The 20,839-nt window shown below is 40.8% G+C and overlaps 1 protein-coding gene and 1 long non-coding RNA gene across 2 annotated transcripts; one reads left to right on the plus strand and one right to left on the minus strand.

Annotated features, from left to right (window-relative positions):
* Positions 1-288: 288 nt before the first annotated feature.
* On the plus strand, positions 289-1,295 carry LOC306981740. The gene is made up of 4 exons (XR_013794140.1): positions 289-371; positions 461-550; positions 631-938; positions 1,028-1,295. It is a non-coding gene; the product is annotated as an uncharacterized lncRNA (long non-coding RNA).
* A 13,433-nt stretch (positions 1,296-14,728) lies between these two features.
* LOC306981536 (uncharacterized protein) lies at positions 14,729-18,203 on the minus strand (the record flags this gene model as incomplete). The annotated part of the gene is made up of 5 exons (XM_079581143.1): positions 14,729-15,689; positions 15,765-15,844; positions 16,524-16,718; positions 17,868-17,893; positions 18,050-18,203. 5 exons carry the CDS (start codon positions 18,201-18,203, stop codon positions 14,729-14,731), a joined length of 1,416 nt encoding a protein of 471 aa, XP_079437269.1.
* Between the last annotated feature and the right edge of the window lie 2,636 nt (positions 18,204-20,839).

Below are 20,839 nucleotides of genomic sequence, written 5' to 3' on the forward strand. Positions count from 1 at the left end.
AAAATGTATTTTTGATGCTTTACAATTTTTTTACTAAGAAAAAAAGTCCATGTCCTAAAAATAGTAATTTTAAAGAAATATATTTGCCTCAGTCTGAAACTCCAGATGCCTGTGGACCATTTTACAGGCTGCTCCTTTTACATGAGTGTCTATGACAAAAAGGGTTTTTTGGGCTGCTGGCTGCAATACCACGGCCTGCCACTAGCACGTACTGGAGACGGGTGTAAAGGGGCGGACCCCCCCACTGGTTGAATCTCATATTTCTTGTATAACTCTGCCTTTTGTTGTAGCATGCACTCCATGAGCATAGCAGAAGACCATCCTCCTGACTCTCCAGATGAGGGCGAAACTAGCCATTTGAAAGACACAGTGCAAGTGTTGAACATTTCCTTTTCCATTTATTCAGATCGCACTCCTTCAATAAAATGTTTTATTATATATTATATTTCTCCTGAGGCAGCATTGAGATGGATGATTTTTGGGATGACCCTGGCAATATAGATGTTGAAGATGACTCTGATGAGGACTTTGTCCCTTCGTTATGTTTGCGGTAATTTTTATTTATTTTTCCCCCAACTACCTAATTAAATATGTATTGATATGATAAAAAATAAGTAATATCTTTCCCAGAACTGTTGGCACAAGAATAGAGGAGCTCAGAGAAATAACAGTGGATGAGACTGTCCTTGATTTTGATACCCCAGATGATCCAGAACAATTGGATCTTTTATGACGATCGTGTAGAGACTGAGGATGATCTAATTGGGAAAAGAGCAAATATTACATTTAATGACAACCTCCTTTCCCTTGCCACACATCTGAGACTGCCTGTCGAGAAGTGCAGCTATGTTGACAAACTAACTGGTCAGCCATGTCCTGGTGTACAACCTTTTCAGGTTGTGTTAAAACCTCGTGGGACTGGAGTGGTTTTGAATTGGGTAAGATGTTGAACAGCTATGTATCTCTGTGAAGTGACTCACTGTACTGCCCTAACGCTATTGTATTTATGTATTTTTATTTACTACAGTTATGCCCCTATGGTCATCTGGTGTGGAGCTGGAATTCACAGCCAACACTAAAATTCAAGATGCAGGGTGGTGACTTCATGCTATCTGCAAATATACTACTTTCAGGCAACAACTACAGAAAGGTGGCTCTCCTCTTCAAGTTTATGGGAATGGGTATGGTTGCAGAGTCAACCTTTTTTAGGATTCAAGAGGCATATTGCAAAGGACCTGTACTGAAATACTGGGAGCAAACAAGAGCGGAAGTCATTGGACGCTTGCGTCGTGAAGATGGTGGTGTTCTCCTTGGTGAGTGCACTTTTATTTGCTCTAAGAATTAACAACATTATGGCTGTGATACAAATGTGTCTTATCTTTTAGCTTTTTTACAGTGTGCTTATCATTATATTTTATTTTCTAGGTGATGGCAGAATGGACTCTCCTGGTAATCTTTGTTATCTCAGCAGCTGAATTTGGATAGTTGTTTGCTGACCATTTTTCTTTTGCCTCAGGTCACCTAAACCACTATTGAGCAGGTGTCAAGAGACATTGTCTACATTGACTCAATAGACAAGAGGATGGTTGGTAGGAACTCTGTGATCATGGAGAAGGAGTGCTTTTGCCGCACCATGGAAGCTTTGCTACCAGACTTGAAGATCAAAGCGGTGGTCACCGATGCTCACCCACAGATCACCGCTTTGCTTCGTAAGGACAATATAACCTAATTGTAAATTGCATGCAGCAGGGATGTGATGATGCTACATTATCACTGGACAAAAATACCTAAAATCCGGGAAGATTTAACCCAGTATATGTCCGTATTTGTCAAAGATCCGGAGAATATCCGGAGATATGCAAACCGTATCTTCGACGTATGCAAATTCGGATCTTCCCGGCTCGGGACCACTTTTGTATCCGGGAATATCCGAACTCCGGATATTTATCCCTGAAATATACGGAGATATCCGGAAGCCAGTATATGTCCGTATTTGTCAAAGATCCGGAGAATATCCGGAGATATGCAAGCCGTATCTTCGAGGTATGCAAATTTCGGATCTTCCCGGATCGTTGTATAGTTGATGTATAATGACAAATAAAGCGCCTTAATCTTAAACTGTACCAGGACTAGACCTGGACTGAACCAAGAATTGAAACAGTACAAAAGTAATACTTCTCGATTAGGGCGGCACAATTGTACATTAATATCAATAACATTCTTTTAGACTTGTGTTGTAATTTTTAAGATTCAAGATTCAGATGAGACTCACTTTGACGTCACATTTTACACATAAGAGTGAAAACTTCACATGCATTCTAGAACATGACAGATTTAGTTTGGAATTACCTAAGAAATGCAGTCATTTCCAATTTGCTTTGAAAACAATTAACTGTGCAGCCCTATGCGACGCGTGGGACACATATTTTGTCATTCGCCAAGGAAAAATAAAAAGAGAGCTTATTAAAAAGGTAACTGTGGGGGAAGTCGCAACATCATGACCACACAGGCTGGACCGTCCGCCCTGTCCGACTGTTTCATGACATTACACAGTTGTGAGGCTGGGTGTCTCTTTGGGTTTCACTGGTGTCCTCTTCAGAAAAACAGCAGGCAGAGGAGCCCCATCAGCCAGTGGCCTCCACTTTCACAGGATTCAGGTGCTTTAAGAAAAAAAAAATACATAAATATGTTTTGTTTATATACAGTAAATCAGCATCAAATACTTTTTGCACAAAGCCCTACATGCATGTAAGGATAGCTTTTGTTTGCTTACTTAATTTGAAATGCGTTTAGCTTACCTGTTTGTCTTGGCATGAAGATGGCCTTAAATTATGGTCTATTGCGCTCAATGTCACTAAGGAGTGCTTAAAAAAAACAAAAAAGTATCTTGAAGGAAGCGAATGATAAAATAAGCATATACAAAAATATATTCCTAAGGTACTGAAAAAGTAATATAACATTACTTTCACAAAATACTGGAATGTATTACATTTGTAAAGGTGTATTCACTAATGTAGAATATATAACACTGCACTTGTGTGTGTACTATTATTTTGAAGTAATGTTACTCTTACTGAAGTGTGTAGAGTACCCAACATACTTAAAGAAGTATTGACTACAACTCCAGACAACAAGCTACTCCAACTGACATTATTTTAATTTACTCCCAAATAAAGACTTGAGAGCAACATCACTCCGGTTATTTCTAATAGATCCTCAGTCAGCATATGCAGACCAAGGCCACGGCTGAGTTGAGTTTGTAACAACTCCTCGTCGGTTGGACGTGGAACTCCGGGGAGAAGTCCTAACCGCCGTGGGTCATCTGGTCTCAGTCTCCTCTTTGCTGACATGCCTTTCCCTGAAGAAACCCGACACAACAGGATGGCCCTCTGTAGATCTGGGATGTACCCATAATCCTTTTCCACTTCCACAGGGTACATACTCCACCGCCGTGACTTCTTGTTAAAAAGTAACTTGTACCTATTTTGATGACAAAGTTACATACAACTTTATTAGTGAAGATTAATGGGTAGACATTTTAAAGTAAACAAAGTAAAGTTAAACTTACTCCAATGAGCCGTCAGCATTTCTTTTGAGTGGTCTGTGAACATGATGATTCTAATCCAAACCAGCCAGGTGTGTCCGTGCTCTGTAGACTGGCCAAACAAAGTAGAATCTTTTTCCAGCAGACATAAGAAAGTGATTGTGAAAAGATTCCAGCTCAGCAGTGGATCTTGAAACAAAAACACAGCATTATTTTTATGTTCACACTTCAGTGTCTGCAATATAATAGAAATATATATATATTTTTATTATTATTTGTGATAGAGAACAGAGCACAAAACCACGATACGTTGACATGGAAACACATACCTCAAACAGAGGAACTTCTCAACCTCTTTCAGCCACCTCACTTTCAGAACGATGTCAATCAGTGCTTCATGTGCCACTGATCCTTTGCTAATCCAAGCTTTGTCTCGTTCTTCTAACAACGGACCGTGATGACATGATCCAAGAAGCCATTCATGTTCTCCAGTGACATGGTGAAGAACTCCTGTCCACATGTCCTACAGAAACAGAACCATGTAATACAGTAAAAGTAACACAACATAGCAGTCAGTACAAATGTTCAATAATAATCATAATCATAACAATAATAATAATAGAACAGCAGACTTACAAAGAACTCATCATATGTTGCAGCAGTCTTGTGGTTACATATGTCCTTCGACCATGCAAAAAGAATTGCACAGCCTTTTCTTTGCGCTGCCTATGCACAGCAAATACTAATTATGGACCATTTGCAATGACAAACGTTTCACTTATAAATAAATACAGTAACAGTAGCACAGTAATCTTTATTACCTGGTGGATCTTCCTTCCCAAGTTTTTCGATCCATGCCACATGTCGAGCTTATGACGAACTCCAGACTCTTTGTACTTTCCTTTTTCTGCACAAAACAACAAAAACTATATACACTGACTGAAAAAAATGGAAAAATGACTACAGAGCATGCCCCTAAAGTGGAATATACGTATATATATACATATATGTATACTTACTAAATAATACTGAAATCTGTGGATGTGCATCAGTACACTCTTTCAGATTCTTTAAATCTTTAAGCAGGGAATCAAGTGAGACAATGAAGGCCTCTTTCTCCATTATTACACTGTTGCGTCCTCTTTTTCTTTTCTCCTCTGTGTGCATGTAGATTATTTCTTTGCTGTCATTCTCCATGACCGTGTATGTGCAGTATGCAGCAGGGCTATCCATCCGGCCATCTCCGTTCAGAAACACAAAGACAAAGTTGAAATGTAGGCAGTTTTAATGTATTATTTAAAATAAATTAAACATTTAAATCAGAGGTGAAACTTACCAAGCACAACTAAATCTGGTTTGTTTTGTAGACGGGAAGTAATAACCTTCCGCTTCTCCTCCCAGAAGTCCTCTATGGTGTCCACACAGTATGTGTCTTGGGTTTTGAAGAATGTGTTCTTCCCCACCATACCAATGTTCATAATCAATTGCACTAGCATTCAAGTCCAGCGATGTCATACTACATACAAAGAGTGTCAGACATGTGCCAGTGATAACAGACATTACATGTGTTCAAAAAGAGTAAAAAGCCTTATACCTTGCATCCAGCTGCTGTATGGATGCCTCGTCAACTGGACTCCTTTCAAGGTCTCCAACACCAGCCATAGCAAAGTCATCCACACTGAAAACATTAAGCATGCTTTAAAACACAGAGAATAACGAATATTGTGGAAGATGTGCCCTATTTGACTCACTGTTCTGATTGTGATCCAGATGAAATACTGGATGCTGATGGAAGTGGCAAATCAGCAGTCATGCCATGCGTCATAGGTGTGGATGTCACTTTCATAATCTCATAGCTGCAACAACAACAAAAACAATGCTGCTTAGATAAGCAAGAATTCACAAACATCTCACAAGCATGACAATGGGCTTTAACCTGTTAAACCCCACCTGGACCGAGCACATTTTCTCCAGTTTTGCATTACGCAAATCTCAAAGCGAAAATGTGATGAAAACACGACAGAAAAGTAATGAAAGAAGTGATGCAAAAGCCACACAAAAAGTGACAAACAAAACGTGACAGAAGAGGCACAACAGAAGGAACAAAAGCGTGCCCGAAAAGCAACAACAACACAACAAAGGAGAGAAACGACAGTCGAGAGCAACAAAAACATGACGAAAACATGAAACAAACAAACGAAAACACGACAAAAAATATGCGCTTGGTTTAGGTGGGGGGTAAGAGGTTTTAATCCTTGGACATGAACCCGTTTTCAGCATATAATGGCGAAGTTCTCAGACGGTGACAAGCTAGCTTCTTTATCAACCATTAGCATGTCTATTGTAATACCTACTATTCCAAACAGAACATTTAATTTTATAATCTTTATAATTCATAAAACACCATTACGGGTCAAAACCTCAAAACAAATAACGCTGCAAACGTCGAGGTGAAACTGACTGAGGAACATACTTCACCTAGCTTTTCATAGCTTCGAACAAAGCTTGTAAACAGTTACGCTAGCGACTCGCACATACACCATTTGGTTGATAAATATTTCATTACACTTTTACATCACAAAAAAATAGCATATTATACAAGTTGCGTGCAGTTTATGTGTATTGGACGACATTACTGGCACTGCTGTAGCGTGACTTTCGTCCTACACCACATATGTCTCTGCTTTCAATACACGGAACAGCAATCGTGTGACTATCGGTAACACGCGTCTCAACGCTAAAGCAAACACACACAATATAGGAAAATGGAACATTAGATTACCTGTTGTAGGCGATTTTACAGGAAATATTAGCGCTCTAATATACACAAGATCTGACTCCATAAGATCAATTTAAACACAGTTAAACAGTTAAGTTTAAAATATTAAAGTATCAAAAAGGTCTCGCCAAGCGTGTTCGTTGATCCCAAGGTCCAAGAAGAAACAACCAAAATTCAGTAGCTTTAGTCAAAGAAGATTTATTCCCTATAACAATTACAATTCTAAACACAGATTCTCCGAGCGCTAAAGTCCCTACACTAACACACACACGGTGCTCGAGCGGGGCCGTCCCGGGAAAAGCATCGTCTAACTGCGCTCTTACAATATATATTATCAAAAATGTGACGTTCACGAAAAGATAGGAGATGAGTTGAGCTTAGGCCAAGGTCACCAAGCTTTTCTCTCAGTAGTTTTCCACTAGAAGTGTCTTCCTGATGCCTTATTTGGAGTTATTATTGTCCACACTGGTGTGGGAACCTGGACGTCTCCATAGATATGAGCAAAAGAATGCAAGAGCGAGAAATGGGGTATTGTTGCAGCAATGTGCGTGTGAAAAGATTGGTTTTCAACTGAAACTTTAAAGCACATAGATTAAATTCATCAAAAACATTCAATAGCATTATAAAATATAACATTAGCTAAAAAACATCAATTTCCCACACTGTCTAGAAGGAAAACAGCCACTTGCGCGTCCAAAGTTAGTCCAAGACTCGCCCGCAACGCCCTCCATCTGGAAATACACCGGACCGATGTTTATTCGAGTTTTGGCTCTTCTTTGGTTTTTTAGACGTACAGCGTCTTTCTTTTCTTTTATGATTCAGTAAAAATCTACATTTACCTAAAAGAGCAATTGCTTTGGCCATTTTTGATCTGATATTTGTTATCTGAGATCTTCAACTCAAGTTGTGACTCAGAGTTACACCCAGAAATTTGTATTGAGATACTTGATCGATTTTAACATCATTTATAAATATTTGTACTGGTTTTCCCCCTTTTTGGTTCCCAAACACCATCATTTTAGTTTTTGTAATGTTTAGGGATAGTTTATTTATGCTGAACCACTCTCTAAGTTTGGAAAGTTTGGAGGTGATTTCAGTCCCAAGTAGTTGTAGATCGTTGCCCGTACCCAGGATCGTGGTGTCATCCGCATTAGTATACATTTTAGTTTGTTTGAGATTTCACAAAGGTCATTTATGTAAAACAAAAATTGTTTTGGTCCCTGCGGGACACCGTAGGTAATTCTACTCATACTTGATCTCTGGTTACCTATGTGAACATATTGTTGTCTTCCAGTTAAGTAGGATTTGACCCAGTTATAGGCAATACCTCGGACTCCATTTTTTTCAAGTTTTTTAAAGGGTATCTAACCCCCCCTTCCAGAGGCTCAGTCTGAGAGTGTCAGATTTGAAAATCTCAACAGAAAAGGGGCGTTGCCTGGAGGACTAAGGGGCACGCGGGAGGGGTGAGGGGTGGGAGGGGTTTCGGGGTCTGATTGACAGGCCTGAGTCATTTGACTAACGATGCACTCGCAACGCTCCTCGTAAACAAAGTTCGAGCACAGCGAGCTAACTTATTTAGCAACATGGTGAGACAGCTCTACAGCTCTCTTTACACAGGACAGGCATCGTGGCAGACAGCGGCCTTGTACCCGAGACTGCTCTGAGGCGCGGGGTTATTTTATTAGTGATTCCGCTGTCATTTACAAAGCTAACGGCTTAGCATTGAGCAAGATCGATGTTAGCATCGCAGCTAAGGGACCAAACGTAACTGTCCTGGCTACTTTCAGAATCTACCGATCTATTTTAGATGTAGACTTTTCACTGTGGTCTACATAAACATTGCAGATGTATCTCAGTGTCCCAAGCAGAGAATGTGTGAGGTATAGAGACTTGATTATATGTATTACAAAGCTTTATTTTATTTCTCTCACAGCAAAGTGCACAAAACATGTCACATAAAAAAAAAATATTGTGCAAGAACACTGTCCTAGAAATAGTTTTCGGTTGGTCATTGAAGATAAAGCAGATAAATCATCCATGTTTATCTAAAGGCTTAACTAAGGGTCTGTAACATTAGGCTCTTGGGTCCACAAAGTCATTTCTATTACTACATTTAGTGAATTACAGGTTTAACCAATGTAACACACGCACTGAACTACCACTAAATGATGAGTAAAGGCTATAATAAAGTCTTTACATGTATGCTTATTTAGTTGAAATAGTGAAAATGATAGATCTTATTTTTTTGGTAAGTTTTCTTACTTAATTTTGTACTTCCTGGCTTTTACAACATTGCAATTACCCAATGCAATTTTTCTTTTGTTAATCTTACTACGACAATATCAATCAATCAATAATGACAGTTTATATTTCATTTGAGGATCAAGCTGCATGTGGTACTCTATTCACTTAGTCTACCTAGATGTGTGCAATAAACAAATTGAACAAATACAATTTAAATTAATACTTGCCATACAATATCGAACTTGACTGTTTAATACTTAATTTATGGAATCAGAACTAGAACACACTGAACTGAATTTTTAAATGTGGCTCGATCATCCATCAAACTTTGATACGCCTTTTAGATTGATATAATTACAGTTTTGAGGGGAAAAGGCATTAAAAACATAGCAGTAAAGCTGAATTCTTGCATCCACAGTTGAGCTACAGGATGGCTTAAATTAACCAAGTAGCAGTAGCTCATGTACAGTATGCTGCATGCATGCATACATGCAGGTCTTCTCAATGCACGGGAGACAAAGTTGACTTCTTATGGCTATACAGTTGTTGGGTTGCAGGTTAGTGTTCTAAAGGCCTATAATGTTATATAGAGGTACAATTATTTCATTTTTGAGGAAATGTTTGGTCTTGTATAAGAAAGATAATGGACCCAGTGACTCAAATTAGTGATCATTTTTGTAATTCATACATTTATTTTTTTGGCTGCAACTTGTGAAAGTGTAATGCAGTTAATATGAAAAACTGGCTCCTGCCTCCCCACTGGGGAGTGTGACATCACATTTTAGAACCTGCAACCCAGCAATACCAACTAAAATAATTACACATGCACCATTAAGTTTTCAGCTTCTAGAGACAAAGTGGTGCTGGTTCTACCTCACCAAACCATCCTGTGAAATATCTGACAGAAACAGCTAAAGGCTTCATTTTGTTCTTGGATTGCTGTTCAGTGTCTACAATTAAATCTTGCATGGAACATTGATTTCATCTACTATGTTGTCCAGTGGCATGTCAGCTTATAGAATTCTTCATATTGCAATGTTTACTCCCATCGTTCTATATGTGGTTGGGTACTGTCCTTGTCCAATGTGCCTCCATTTCCAGAAACATTCTTTCTTTGCCCGATAGAGAGGTCGTCTGAAAATGTGAATTGAAATGCTATAAAAAAAATTAAAAAACACACAAAGACATGAATTACTTTAAAAGGGAAGTCTGTCATCAATATACTGATCAAATGCATCACCTTGTGATCCGATACATACAGTGGACATGAAGAATGGTTTGCATGCATTTTCTCCACCTCTTTCTCCACCTCTGACTCTGCATGGACAAGAAAAGTCTGTTACAACTCAGCATACATTTTTGCGTGCAAGATGTGTTAGCATCATTCTAATTTACATGTAAAATATAGTCCTCAATAAGGCAAAAAACTGTTTTCAATGAGAAGAAATATAAACCACTTGGGGAAATAGTAATATAAACAAAATGATAGGTGTCAACAAATGCATTTATTGGTCAACACTAAAAACGATTCTCCCACTTACTGGTGTAAAATACAATACTCCTATGCTACATTTGTTAGAATTTTAATGCGAGTTGAGCAATATTGTGATGTGCTCACCTACAGGTACTTATGACAGTTCAAATGAGTGGCCAGTCCTGTCTTGCACACACCTCAAGCTGGAAAATCCAGAAAACCACTCATACACGGGCTTTTTTCATCCACTGGACTTTGGTTCATGGTTAGCCACTTCTCTCAGGCAACACAGTCTGCATTCTGAAAAGATTTTGTTCCATACTGCCAGGCCAGTCTGAAAATATAATAATGCATATTCCACAGTCAATCCATAATCATCTGAGAATTCTAATGGTAACTGGTGCATTATTTCCCTGTAATCGCACAGTTCGTCTGAAAATCATGTTCTATATCACTCCACTGCAGCAATTTCCACAGTAATGATTAAAAATTAAGCTACTATTGTTGTGGAAGTCGCTTTAGATAAATCATCTGAAAAAACTGACTCTGCGTTGTGCAGTAAACCTGTGTAATACACAGCTTCTTGTTGTTTAATCCTTACTTATTCTACATTTGCTAAACTAGCACTATAGTCTAGCATTATAAACTAGCTATGTAATCTACGTAATATATTTGCCACACAAAATTATCAAGCCAAAACTTAACATGCTCACCTTATGTCCTCTTGAAAAATCTGGACCTGTGCCTGCTCACAGCCTCCTGCTTGTCTGGCCTCTCATACTGGGCACAGAGTGGTTCAGGCACAGGTACTTTGTCTGTGTGCTCCTGGTATGGGAGAGGATCCTCAACCACACTTTCAAACAGCAGGGCCATTAGTTGGTCAATATAGACTGTAAACAAAGCACAAAACATTTGTCTTTGTAAAAGCATTGGTTGTGTTGTTTTTAATGTGACATACCTGAGGTAGCTCTGATCTTCAAGGCTCGCACGGTGTAGTCGCCACGTTTGTACTTTGGGTACACTATCGCATACCGCAGTACACCTTCAAGTGTTGTAGCATGTGACCTTGTAGCATTTTCATTGTAGTGCAGGGCAGCAATTGGCTACGTGCACAATATGGCGGCCACTAACTTCCGGTCACGGGGTGTAAGGGAGGGTACTTCCTGTTGTTTCCCGTCCTGCCAATCAACCTGGATTGTTGTCATCGGAGTAAACTAGCTAGCCAGCGAAAATGAGTTTGTTCGGAGTTCAAAAGCAGAGAACGTCCTTTCAGTGGGTTGGAGGATCGTCTTTACATTGTTGTGTCCCTAAATGTACATGTTCGTCGCGGTATAACTCTAGTTTGAGTTTCCACTGCTTTCCTGCTGATGTTGCAGTGCGTCAGCTATGGCTAGCTCGAATCCGGAGAGCTAGCTTTACTCCGAGCAGGGACACGAGAGTTTGCAGCCGGCATTTTTTACCACGAGATATCATTGTTACAGCATGGGGTAAGAGGCTGTTGAAAAAGGGGACTGTTCCTGTTCTGTTTGAGTGGAACAATTACTCACTCCCTGAGCCAAGACCCGGAGTATGGGAGCGGAAGCCACGGCCGGAGGAGAGCGCTGCGGCTGCAGCAGACCTTACTGAGGACTTATCAGGGTCGGAGATGGAGGTTGTGGCTCCTGACCACGATTACTGTGTGTCGGCGGCAACTGGAGTAATGGCTAACGAGTTACTGCGAGAAAACGAGTCCCTTCGCAGACAACTTCAGCTGGCACGGAGTCAAATCGAGCGGCTGCAGCTGCGAACGCGTTTTTGCTTGGAGCGCTTTGCAGGCTCCGATGACCAGATTCGCCATTATACCAGGTAAGTTTGTATGTATAATATTCTGTATTTAGTTATAGTAACGTGTGCGTGTAGTTGACGTTTAGTCAGCATTTCAACTAAAACAATGTTGACAGTTTACTGCTGAGTTGCGAGAAGTTTGCTCTCTGCCTGTGTGCGATTCATCTAAATCAAACTTCACCAAACTAATTTTGGTGTGGTGGGAATTGACAAACGAGCTACCAAAAGTGACGAAAAAAAACGCGCTGGAAAGGCAATAGAAAAGTGACAAGAACATAGCAAAAACACGTTAAAAAGTTCAATGACAAAAAGTTATGGTCACTTTTGTAAGTCTTGGCTTTCAAATAAGGCAAAGGACACTGTTGCTTTCCAGTCAAGAAGCTTTTAGATTTGGGTATAGCCAAACGGGTTAAGAGGTTAACCACAGAGAACTGGCTTCCCATTAAGTTTGGTCTTAATTTTCTCTAAATATTTTTTACAGATTTGCCTCATACAGACACTTCCAATATTTTTGGAAGTTGGTCGAGCCTGCATCCAAGACCAAGATGATCAGGGTCACCAACACCAAGGCCTCTGCTGATGACTCTGCCAGGTTTCACACATCCACGGTATGAATCTTTTGTTTTGATAAATAAGTGTATGACAATCAGATTTAACAGACTGGCTAGCCCCATCTTAGTGCCTTCATGGTTTATTCCATTAAAGTTAGTTACTGTCTTGTTTACACCTACCAGTAACACAACATATAGTGCAGGAGATCTGAAGTATTTATACATATTTGTGTCGCTCTGTTCAACATGTGCATTTTAAACAGTGGCCATAACAGAGCTGAGAAGCTATGATGGCTTTTCTACTTTTTTTTCTTTGTGTTTTTATTTTTATTTTTTAATCTAAGGCAATTGTCAACAATGGCTTTTCTTTTGCAGAAACTTCCTCCTATTGATGAGCTGCTCCTGTTCCTGATGTACTTGTCATTGGGTCTGTCTCTCCGAGATCTAGCCGAAAGGTTTGACATTCATCGGACAACAGTAAGCAGGATCATCACCACATGGGCCAACTTCCTGTACCACCTGCTTGGAAGCAAACGCCTTTGGTTGCCACGTGAGGTTGTGCGTGCTCGCCTTCCACCTGAGTTTGCTGCATTCCCTGACACACAAGTAGTGCTTGATTGTACGGAGATCTACTGCCAGACGCCATCGGATCTTCTGTTGCAGAGTGAGGTCTTCTCAACATACAAGTCCCACTCTACACTCAAGGCAATGATCGGTATGGCACCCCATGGTGCCATCACATTTGTGTCAGCCTTGTATGCAGGATCCATGAGTGATCGTGAGATCTTCAAGCAGTCAGGAATTATCAACGCCCTACAGCCAGATATGGCAATAATGGTTGACAAGGGCTTTCTAATTGACAATCTGGTTCCCTGCAAAGTGTACCGACCTGCCTTCCTTTCAGGGAAAAAGCAGATGAGCCCAGAAGATGTTCTGCAGACTCAGTCAATTGCACGCTTGAGGGTCCACGTGGAGCGCTGCATCAGGAGAGTGAAGGAGAACAAACTGTTTGACAAAGTTGTCCCAGTGTCTTTGTGTGGGATCATTGATGAGCTGTTCAATGTGGCCTGTTACCTGGTAAATTACCAGAATGGTCCACTCGTTAAAGCATGGGCAACTTAATCTTATCAAAGCCCTTAATAAAATGTAAATAGCTGAATTTGATGATATCTTTAATGAAATTGTGTATATATTTTTTCAACTGGAGAGGTAGTAGCCAAGATGATATTTAACATGATTTAAGAAAATACAATTTTGTCCTTACCCTTGACTTTACCTAAATGTTTGCAGATTGTGTTCCAAACATGCCTCTGAAATGTGATCGTGTACAACTGTAAAAAGTTATTGATGAGCTACCAAGAATGTGCTGGAGAGCTACTTGTAGAGGTCCTTCTGCTACAGTAGTAACTTTTGCTCTGGATTTCTTTTCTTTGAATAATATTTCATGTTTTGTTCAATACTTTTACTTACTTTGCAAGTAAAATACTTTTCAAACGACTGTTTTTCTCCTTCAATGAAAGCTTATTAGTGGAAATCATATACAATTTAATAGAAAGATTTGTACAGTAATCATCCATGAAAAAAAGCACATTAAGTGAAATTATGTACAATATGCGTGGACAAAACACCACCTAAAAACGCTAATGTGATACCATTTGAGAAAGATTGTCATAAATGTAAATTATTCTATTGGTTGCATTCACATTCTAGAATTTGAGGTCACAATCTCAGACGAGATGCACTCGAGCGAGAGCAAGACCTGGCCCATTTTGTCATTTGGGATTCATGGCCCAGGGCCGCACAATTTTCTGATCAGGCGACCTTGCCCTGTTACAAAATGATTCAATGGATGCAACGCATGAAAAGTATACATTGCCAAATTGTTACATACATCCATACATTGTTGAGTGAGCTTTTTTCAGGCTCTGTGCCATAATGCTTTTTCACCACTAGATGGCGCTTATACAGTGGAGCTGACCAACACTGTGATACAGTATGACAAAATTATGAAAGTGGCACACACTTTGAGGGATTCTCTACCCATCACTAGACCACAATACATAATCAGTGTTGTGATTGTTACCATATTTACTATCATTCTCTCAATTTTACACTTTAGGCTCTTTAGAATGCTGTGATGTCACGTGAGTGCAACCATTTACAAAATTGGTTGAAGAATATTTCATTTATCATTTGTCAATCTATTACATGTTTCACCCTTACCAATGAACACTAAACATTAAATCAAATAACATTTGTTTTCATTATAACTATGTACATTACATGAACAGAATATTCACATGATTAGATATCTACACACCTGACAGGTACACATAAAAGTAAAAGTGGTCCACCTTTTCCCTAATACTTTTAAACACACCAGGGTCTCTATAAATGCGTTGGATGAGAATGTCATCCTCGGCATAAACCACGAAATCACACCATCTCATTCCTGTGATCAGGAGCTGCCCTTGCACCTGCCAGTAGTAGCTGTGACTTGACACAAGTTTCATTATTCCACTACACTTTTTTAAATATTTACAATCTACATAACTTTTCACATTTGGACATTTTATTTCCAATAAGCCAAACGCTGGTCTCTCGGTTGGATCAAACACCAAACCATCCGGAGAAGAGCCTAACCATGGGGCATCTGGATGAATAACAAAACCACAGGGCCAATAGTTGGTGTTCTTGACCCTGCAGTATTCATTAATAGCGACAGGTTCTAGAGCAAGGCCCCTCTTCATGGCTTGGGTGGAAGCTGTTCCCTTCCTGATCCGCTGGGCTAAACCGAGAGCAGAACTGGACCCTCTAACGTGGCACACTTCCCGAAACCGCGAGGATGTAATGCGCGGCTTCCTTACGTTGTGCCACTCCACTGTGGCGCCCTGCTCCCTCGTGGCACCTTCTACTTGTCGGGCCTCTTCCAGCGTTGTGGCCAGACACTGCAGTTCCAGCTGCTGCTGGTGGCTGCAAACAAACTGGACGCAGGTGGACTCGAGGTGGTAATCACCCAGAGGCAGCAGCGGTGGTGGAGGGGCATCCGGATGGCGAGTGATGACTCGGCTGACAGGCAGTGGGTGTTGAAAAGCAATAGGGCTGCCTTCCTGCACTTTTCCAAAAGCCGAGTCGACGAGAGGGACATCGGCGCTGATGGCCATGGTGGTGATGAGAGGCGCCAGGTCAGCTGGAAAGTCCTCATACACCTCTGCAACCCGGAGGACATCAGTGTCAGGCATTTCTCCCCGCACTGCTTTGTAACTTTTGCTCCTGAAAAAAAAATTAAACCAAAGTTAAAAAAAACAACTCCACAAACAACTCCACGAGAACTTTAACAACTATTACCTTACACCATTTCCAACAGTGCGCTGCTTTGGCCTTGCGGACACAAAAACCATGTCGCGTACACGGCCTGGTTTCACACCCTGGCAGCACATAAACTGACATTAGTTACAGTAAATACTTGGAGAGAAGGCATGATATATGTAAATGTACATCACATAAACATTAGTGTCATTATACATAATGTGAACAGGTCTATATATTTAACTTATGTTAATGATGTCACAGAAGTTAATAAAATGTCACTATTATTTCATCATGTCTCATAGTACAACACCCAAGCAGGCCTGGATCTACAGGGGTGCAAAAGGGTGCATTGCAACCTCATTTTTTAAATGTTTGCAACCTGTTTAGTGGCGTCACAATATATTTTAGTGGCGAGAATCTCTAGTTGATCCTTTTGAAACTCTAATGCACCCTCAGTCAGGTTGTTCTGGGGCCAGCGCTGCACCAAAGAATTGACACTTTCATTATACCAGAGTTAATTCACTGCCTCCTCAAAAAAACTCCACAGCCATTTGTGTCTTAACAAGTAGCAAAAAAGTGAGCACATCCAAGCCCATAGGGATACATAAAATATTAACCAACTGGATCCACTTTGAATCCCTATGGACATTTTCATATGGGTAGGCTCACTTTTTTTATTACCTTCTTCACTGTTGTCCCATTTAAAGTTATACAATATTTGCTGAAATATGATGGGTGTACTTAATTCCTTTACATACTGTGTACATCTCAGGTTCCGTTGAGATGTACACTTACCATGGTCCTTGGTTTGTGCCAGCTTTGTTCTGTCTCTGTGCAGCTCAGCACTGGTGGCACAGCTGACAAATTCAGAGCAGAGTAGTGTGCGGTCTGGTACAGCAGAGCAACACTGTGATTGCACAACACGGTACCAGCCGCACAAGAGCACTCCACCTCCGCTATCTCCACAGGGCAGCGGTCTTCAAACATAACCTAAACATAAAACAAACTGTCACAAAAACAGCAGAATAATCACCATCGTCAGTCGGCCACTAGAAAATGAGAATGTGGGAGCTGGCAAGTCAAATATAATATCAAATATGTAAAATATAATGAAAGTGGCAAATGCTTATTCTGTCATGTAAACATCTATAATTTCCTACTAACTGTCCCATATTACTCATTTTCACATTAAGCTGGGAACACAATTCAGGATTTCAGAGTCTTTGCAGATTTCTAACGTGCTTTGGCTTTACACTCCAATTTACATTGATGGTTTCTTTGTTATGAAAGCCCAAATAATGTAATTTAATTAATTTAATAACAAAAATGGTTTACTTTTTACAGTAAACTATTAAGTCATCATAGATACAGCAACAGATAGTTATAAGTGAGGATGCCTTGATATTTTGTTTATTGTGCGAATGTCTGCATTTGCATTGCAGTGTAATGAATCCACACACAAAAATGTGTGACTGGGAGGTGGATCTGGGGGGGATTTTAAGTAAGCACCAGGATGCATTTAGGTCTCATAGGACCCAAATGCATCCTGGCCAGAACCTGTACTGCGTTCCCAGCTTTAGACAGAACAAATGAAGTCTTAAGCAGACTGAACTGGCCCGTGAACTGGCCTTAGCATTAACAAAGTGAAAGAATTCGAACTTAAAGTAGAACATGGAACTGACGCCATCAAGACCAGCTTCTGGGGTTCTCGTGAAAGCTATTGATGCAAGTATGCACACCCTATCATTTAGCTAAATCTGAAGCCGGATACACTATAAATTACGTTGCCTAAGAGCTTCTAAAACATTTTCTTGCCAGCATTAGGTTTCGATGATAATTATTTCCCGAAATGCGAACATAAATGTGTGAAATTCAGCATAAAGTTAGATGGAGCGTACGTTTACCTGCCGCGTTAGCTGCAGCCTTCATAAATAGAGCAACTTGCTAAATGTACTCAATGCCGTCAAGTAACAGCAACTAGGCCTACAAAACTTTAACATTAGTGACATAAGAACCCCAAAACATAGTCCGACTGGCATGGAACAGATGAGCGTTTTTGTTGTGGTTTCACCCTACTCTGAGTTCATGTGGCTTGTCATGCTTTCGCATGGACCTGTAACAGACTGCCCTGACGCTCACTCTCCCTGATGGGTCTGGGTTAGAAACTGTGGAGAATTAAGACTGTAAGACAACTCAAACTGTAAAGACTGAGGTTACTTTGGAACATAAATTTTACAACTGAAGAAAGGCACACAACAAAGTTAATGAGCGCTAAAGCTAGTTAGCCTGACAGTGACGGGTCGTTCTTTTGTTTTACTTACCTTCATAGTTGTCGATGTAGTTAGACACATAAAATTTGAAGCCCTTCTCCTTCTTGCAACGGGGAGCCGATGATAAATCCCGAATTAAGCGAAGAACGTCGTTAATAGACACTTTTGGCAGGTCCTGAAGACAGCGGGTGTAAAACAGCGCCATTGTTTTCAGCCGGCTCAGAACTGAACCGGAAGTGCAAGCAATCACACCGTGGAATGCGGAAGTGAATTTACGTTGCCCGGTGCAACAAGCCAATTTGCAACCTACAACATTTTTAGGTACAGATTCACACAACATTTTTTTTTTTTTAAATGTATGTATGTATTACCTTGCTAACATTCCTCTGAAGGAGAAGCCTGCACTTTTGGGGGAGAACCTAATTATCAGGCTGTGGAAGGCCTCAAGGGTTGACGTGTGGTACACCGGGCTGATTTTCTCCACATCCTTCACAAAGCGTGGAGCCAACACAATGTCACTGAGCCTCTCACAAGCTGCTGTGCCTACAGAGTAAATTACCATGACATAATTGTAAAGCAATTTTTGTTTCGAATGACAATGCCAACCTTACATTTTTGAAATGTACATAAAATACAATGAGTAGAGGGCCAGTATTACTGATAACAAATGCAAAACTTACTTGGTTTGAGCCACACTCTTGACCCTTCCCCAACCAGAGGCCCGTGTAGGCACCGAGGGAACAGGGCATTGTCGTGCGTGTGCACATTCTGCATGTGGTTGGCCACAGACGTCCACTTAGCGACAGCCTCCTGTCCCGAGGTGGAAGTCGAAGCTGCCCAATAGAGATGATTTACCACACTTTTTCTCCACTGGCCAGCGTCCTGGGTGCTCTTTCTCTTTGCGAGCTCATCAATTTTTTTCCCAATTCCTAGAGTTTAAAATACATATTTACTAAATGCAGAATAACCATAATATTACACAGCATTCCCCAAATGCATACCCTTTCCCATGTGCCATGGGTCAAAGTAGTGCCTGATTTCCTTCTTTTCCTCCCTTAAGAACTTTTGCACGCCGGTGTGTCGGTCCGTCACAATGGCCTCCACATTGACACCCCTCTCTTCCAGCATAGTCAGACTCCGCACAAAGCCCTCCTTCTCCATGCGCACGCTGTTTCCAACCTCATTGCTCTAATAAGACAAAAAATAAATTAGGTGCTGAAATGCACAGAGTGATCCCAAATTACATATTGAAACATTCCTTGAATTCCATTACCTGGACTAGCTGGATGTCAATGACTTTGTTATTAGAGATTCATCATCGTGTAACTGCCATATTTGGCCGAATGTCCTACACGAATGCAAGTTGTACGTTAGCTGACTTTTACTTCTGATAAATGTTAATGAAATGTATTTACCAGGTGAATCTGTACGCATGTCCCCGCCCAGTGTAACAGAGCCGCTTTCAAGAGCCTCCCTGATGAGGTCATCCTGCTCCAGCTTCCACTGCCAGTTGACCGTAGGGATGAGGAGCTTTGCCTGATGCCTGTAGAAGCACTGCTCTGACAGGCCCTGAATACTGAAGGCCCTCAAGAACTATAAAAGGAAAAAATAGGTTATCAACTGATAATAGATGGAAACAAAATCCAAACAAAATAATTTGTGCTGTACCTTTGAAATCTGACTAAACGATGAGCCGGTGAACAGCACAGCAGCACAGAGCTGTAGGTTTCCAGCTGGGATGTTGTTCACCATGGGCTGACTGGACCACTGACTGGAGAACTCACAGCGAGGACACTGTTGAGTGACCCGAAGCAGTGTGCCGACTGTGATGGTGTCCACAGCACAGCGACCAGTGCAGACAGGACAGCGCCTGAACAGCTCCAGCAGTTGGTCCTCGTGAACAATATATTTTTTGTCCTTGTGTGGAGGGACTTCAGTGGGAATGCTATATAAAATAAAGGATATTTCATCCCTCAAAAAAACAGGAAGCTGTATATATTTTTTCTATTAAAAAGCTAGATTTCCTTTGTACCTTGAACAGTTCACAGTGCTGGCACTGTCATCGATGTGGAAGCTGGGGTCAGACGCTGACACCTCACACCTTCTCCTTTTTAAAGGTGTAGAGGCTGCTCTGGGACTGTCAGGAAGAGGGATTTCCATCAGGTCCTCAGTACCACAACCGACGCTTGTGTAAGCGGTCCGGGCTTGAGTAGCTGTACAAAACACAAACAAAATAAACAAACATGTTAAAAATGGCCGTAATTATCATTTACACAAAACAGAGTGTTTTTAGAAATAAAATGACTGTATAAACAATAAAAAGAGATATCACCTTTGCTTCGCCTGCTCGGCTTCACATTGGCCTGGACACTTGCATGACTTACAATGACTGGATCAGTCTGGCAGCCAAATTCTCTGGTCACTGGCTGAAAACGTAAAAATACATATTATTTTTAAAATGTACACTACAGAAGAAGGGTAATGTGTTACATTTCCTTAGTGCATTTTATTGTTGTCTAATGCAGATTAGTGAACGTAAGCCAACATATGGATCCCAGCACCAGAGCACCCAATAACCATACGGTCCACCTGGAGTGGTCAGCCCTCTCGCCCCTCACTGACCACGATCACATGTCACACGAGCGCGCGCGGAGCCACGGGCACCTGCCCGGTCAGTTTAGCCACACATTAAATGATAGCTATCCGTTAGCTTTATAGGTTAGCTTGTAGATGCACTCACGTTTTGCGCAGCTGTTGTCAAATATGAAAGCTACTGTCATCGCGAAAATGTAGACTAGTTTGGTGCTCAGTCTCAAGCACAATTACGCGCGGTCTCAGCGT

The sequence above is a fragment of the Gobius niger genome (assembly GCF_951799975.1).
Source record: "Gobius niger genome assembly, chromosome: 22".
In the NCBI taxonomy this organism is placed as follows: Eukaryota; Metazoa; Chordata; class Actinopteri; order Gobiiformes; family Gobiidae; genus Gobius; species Gobius niger.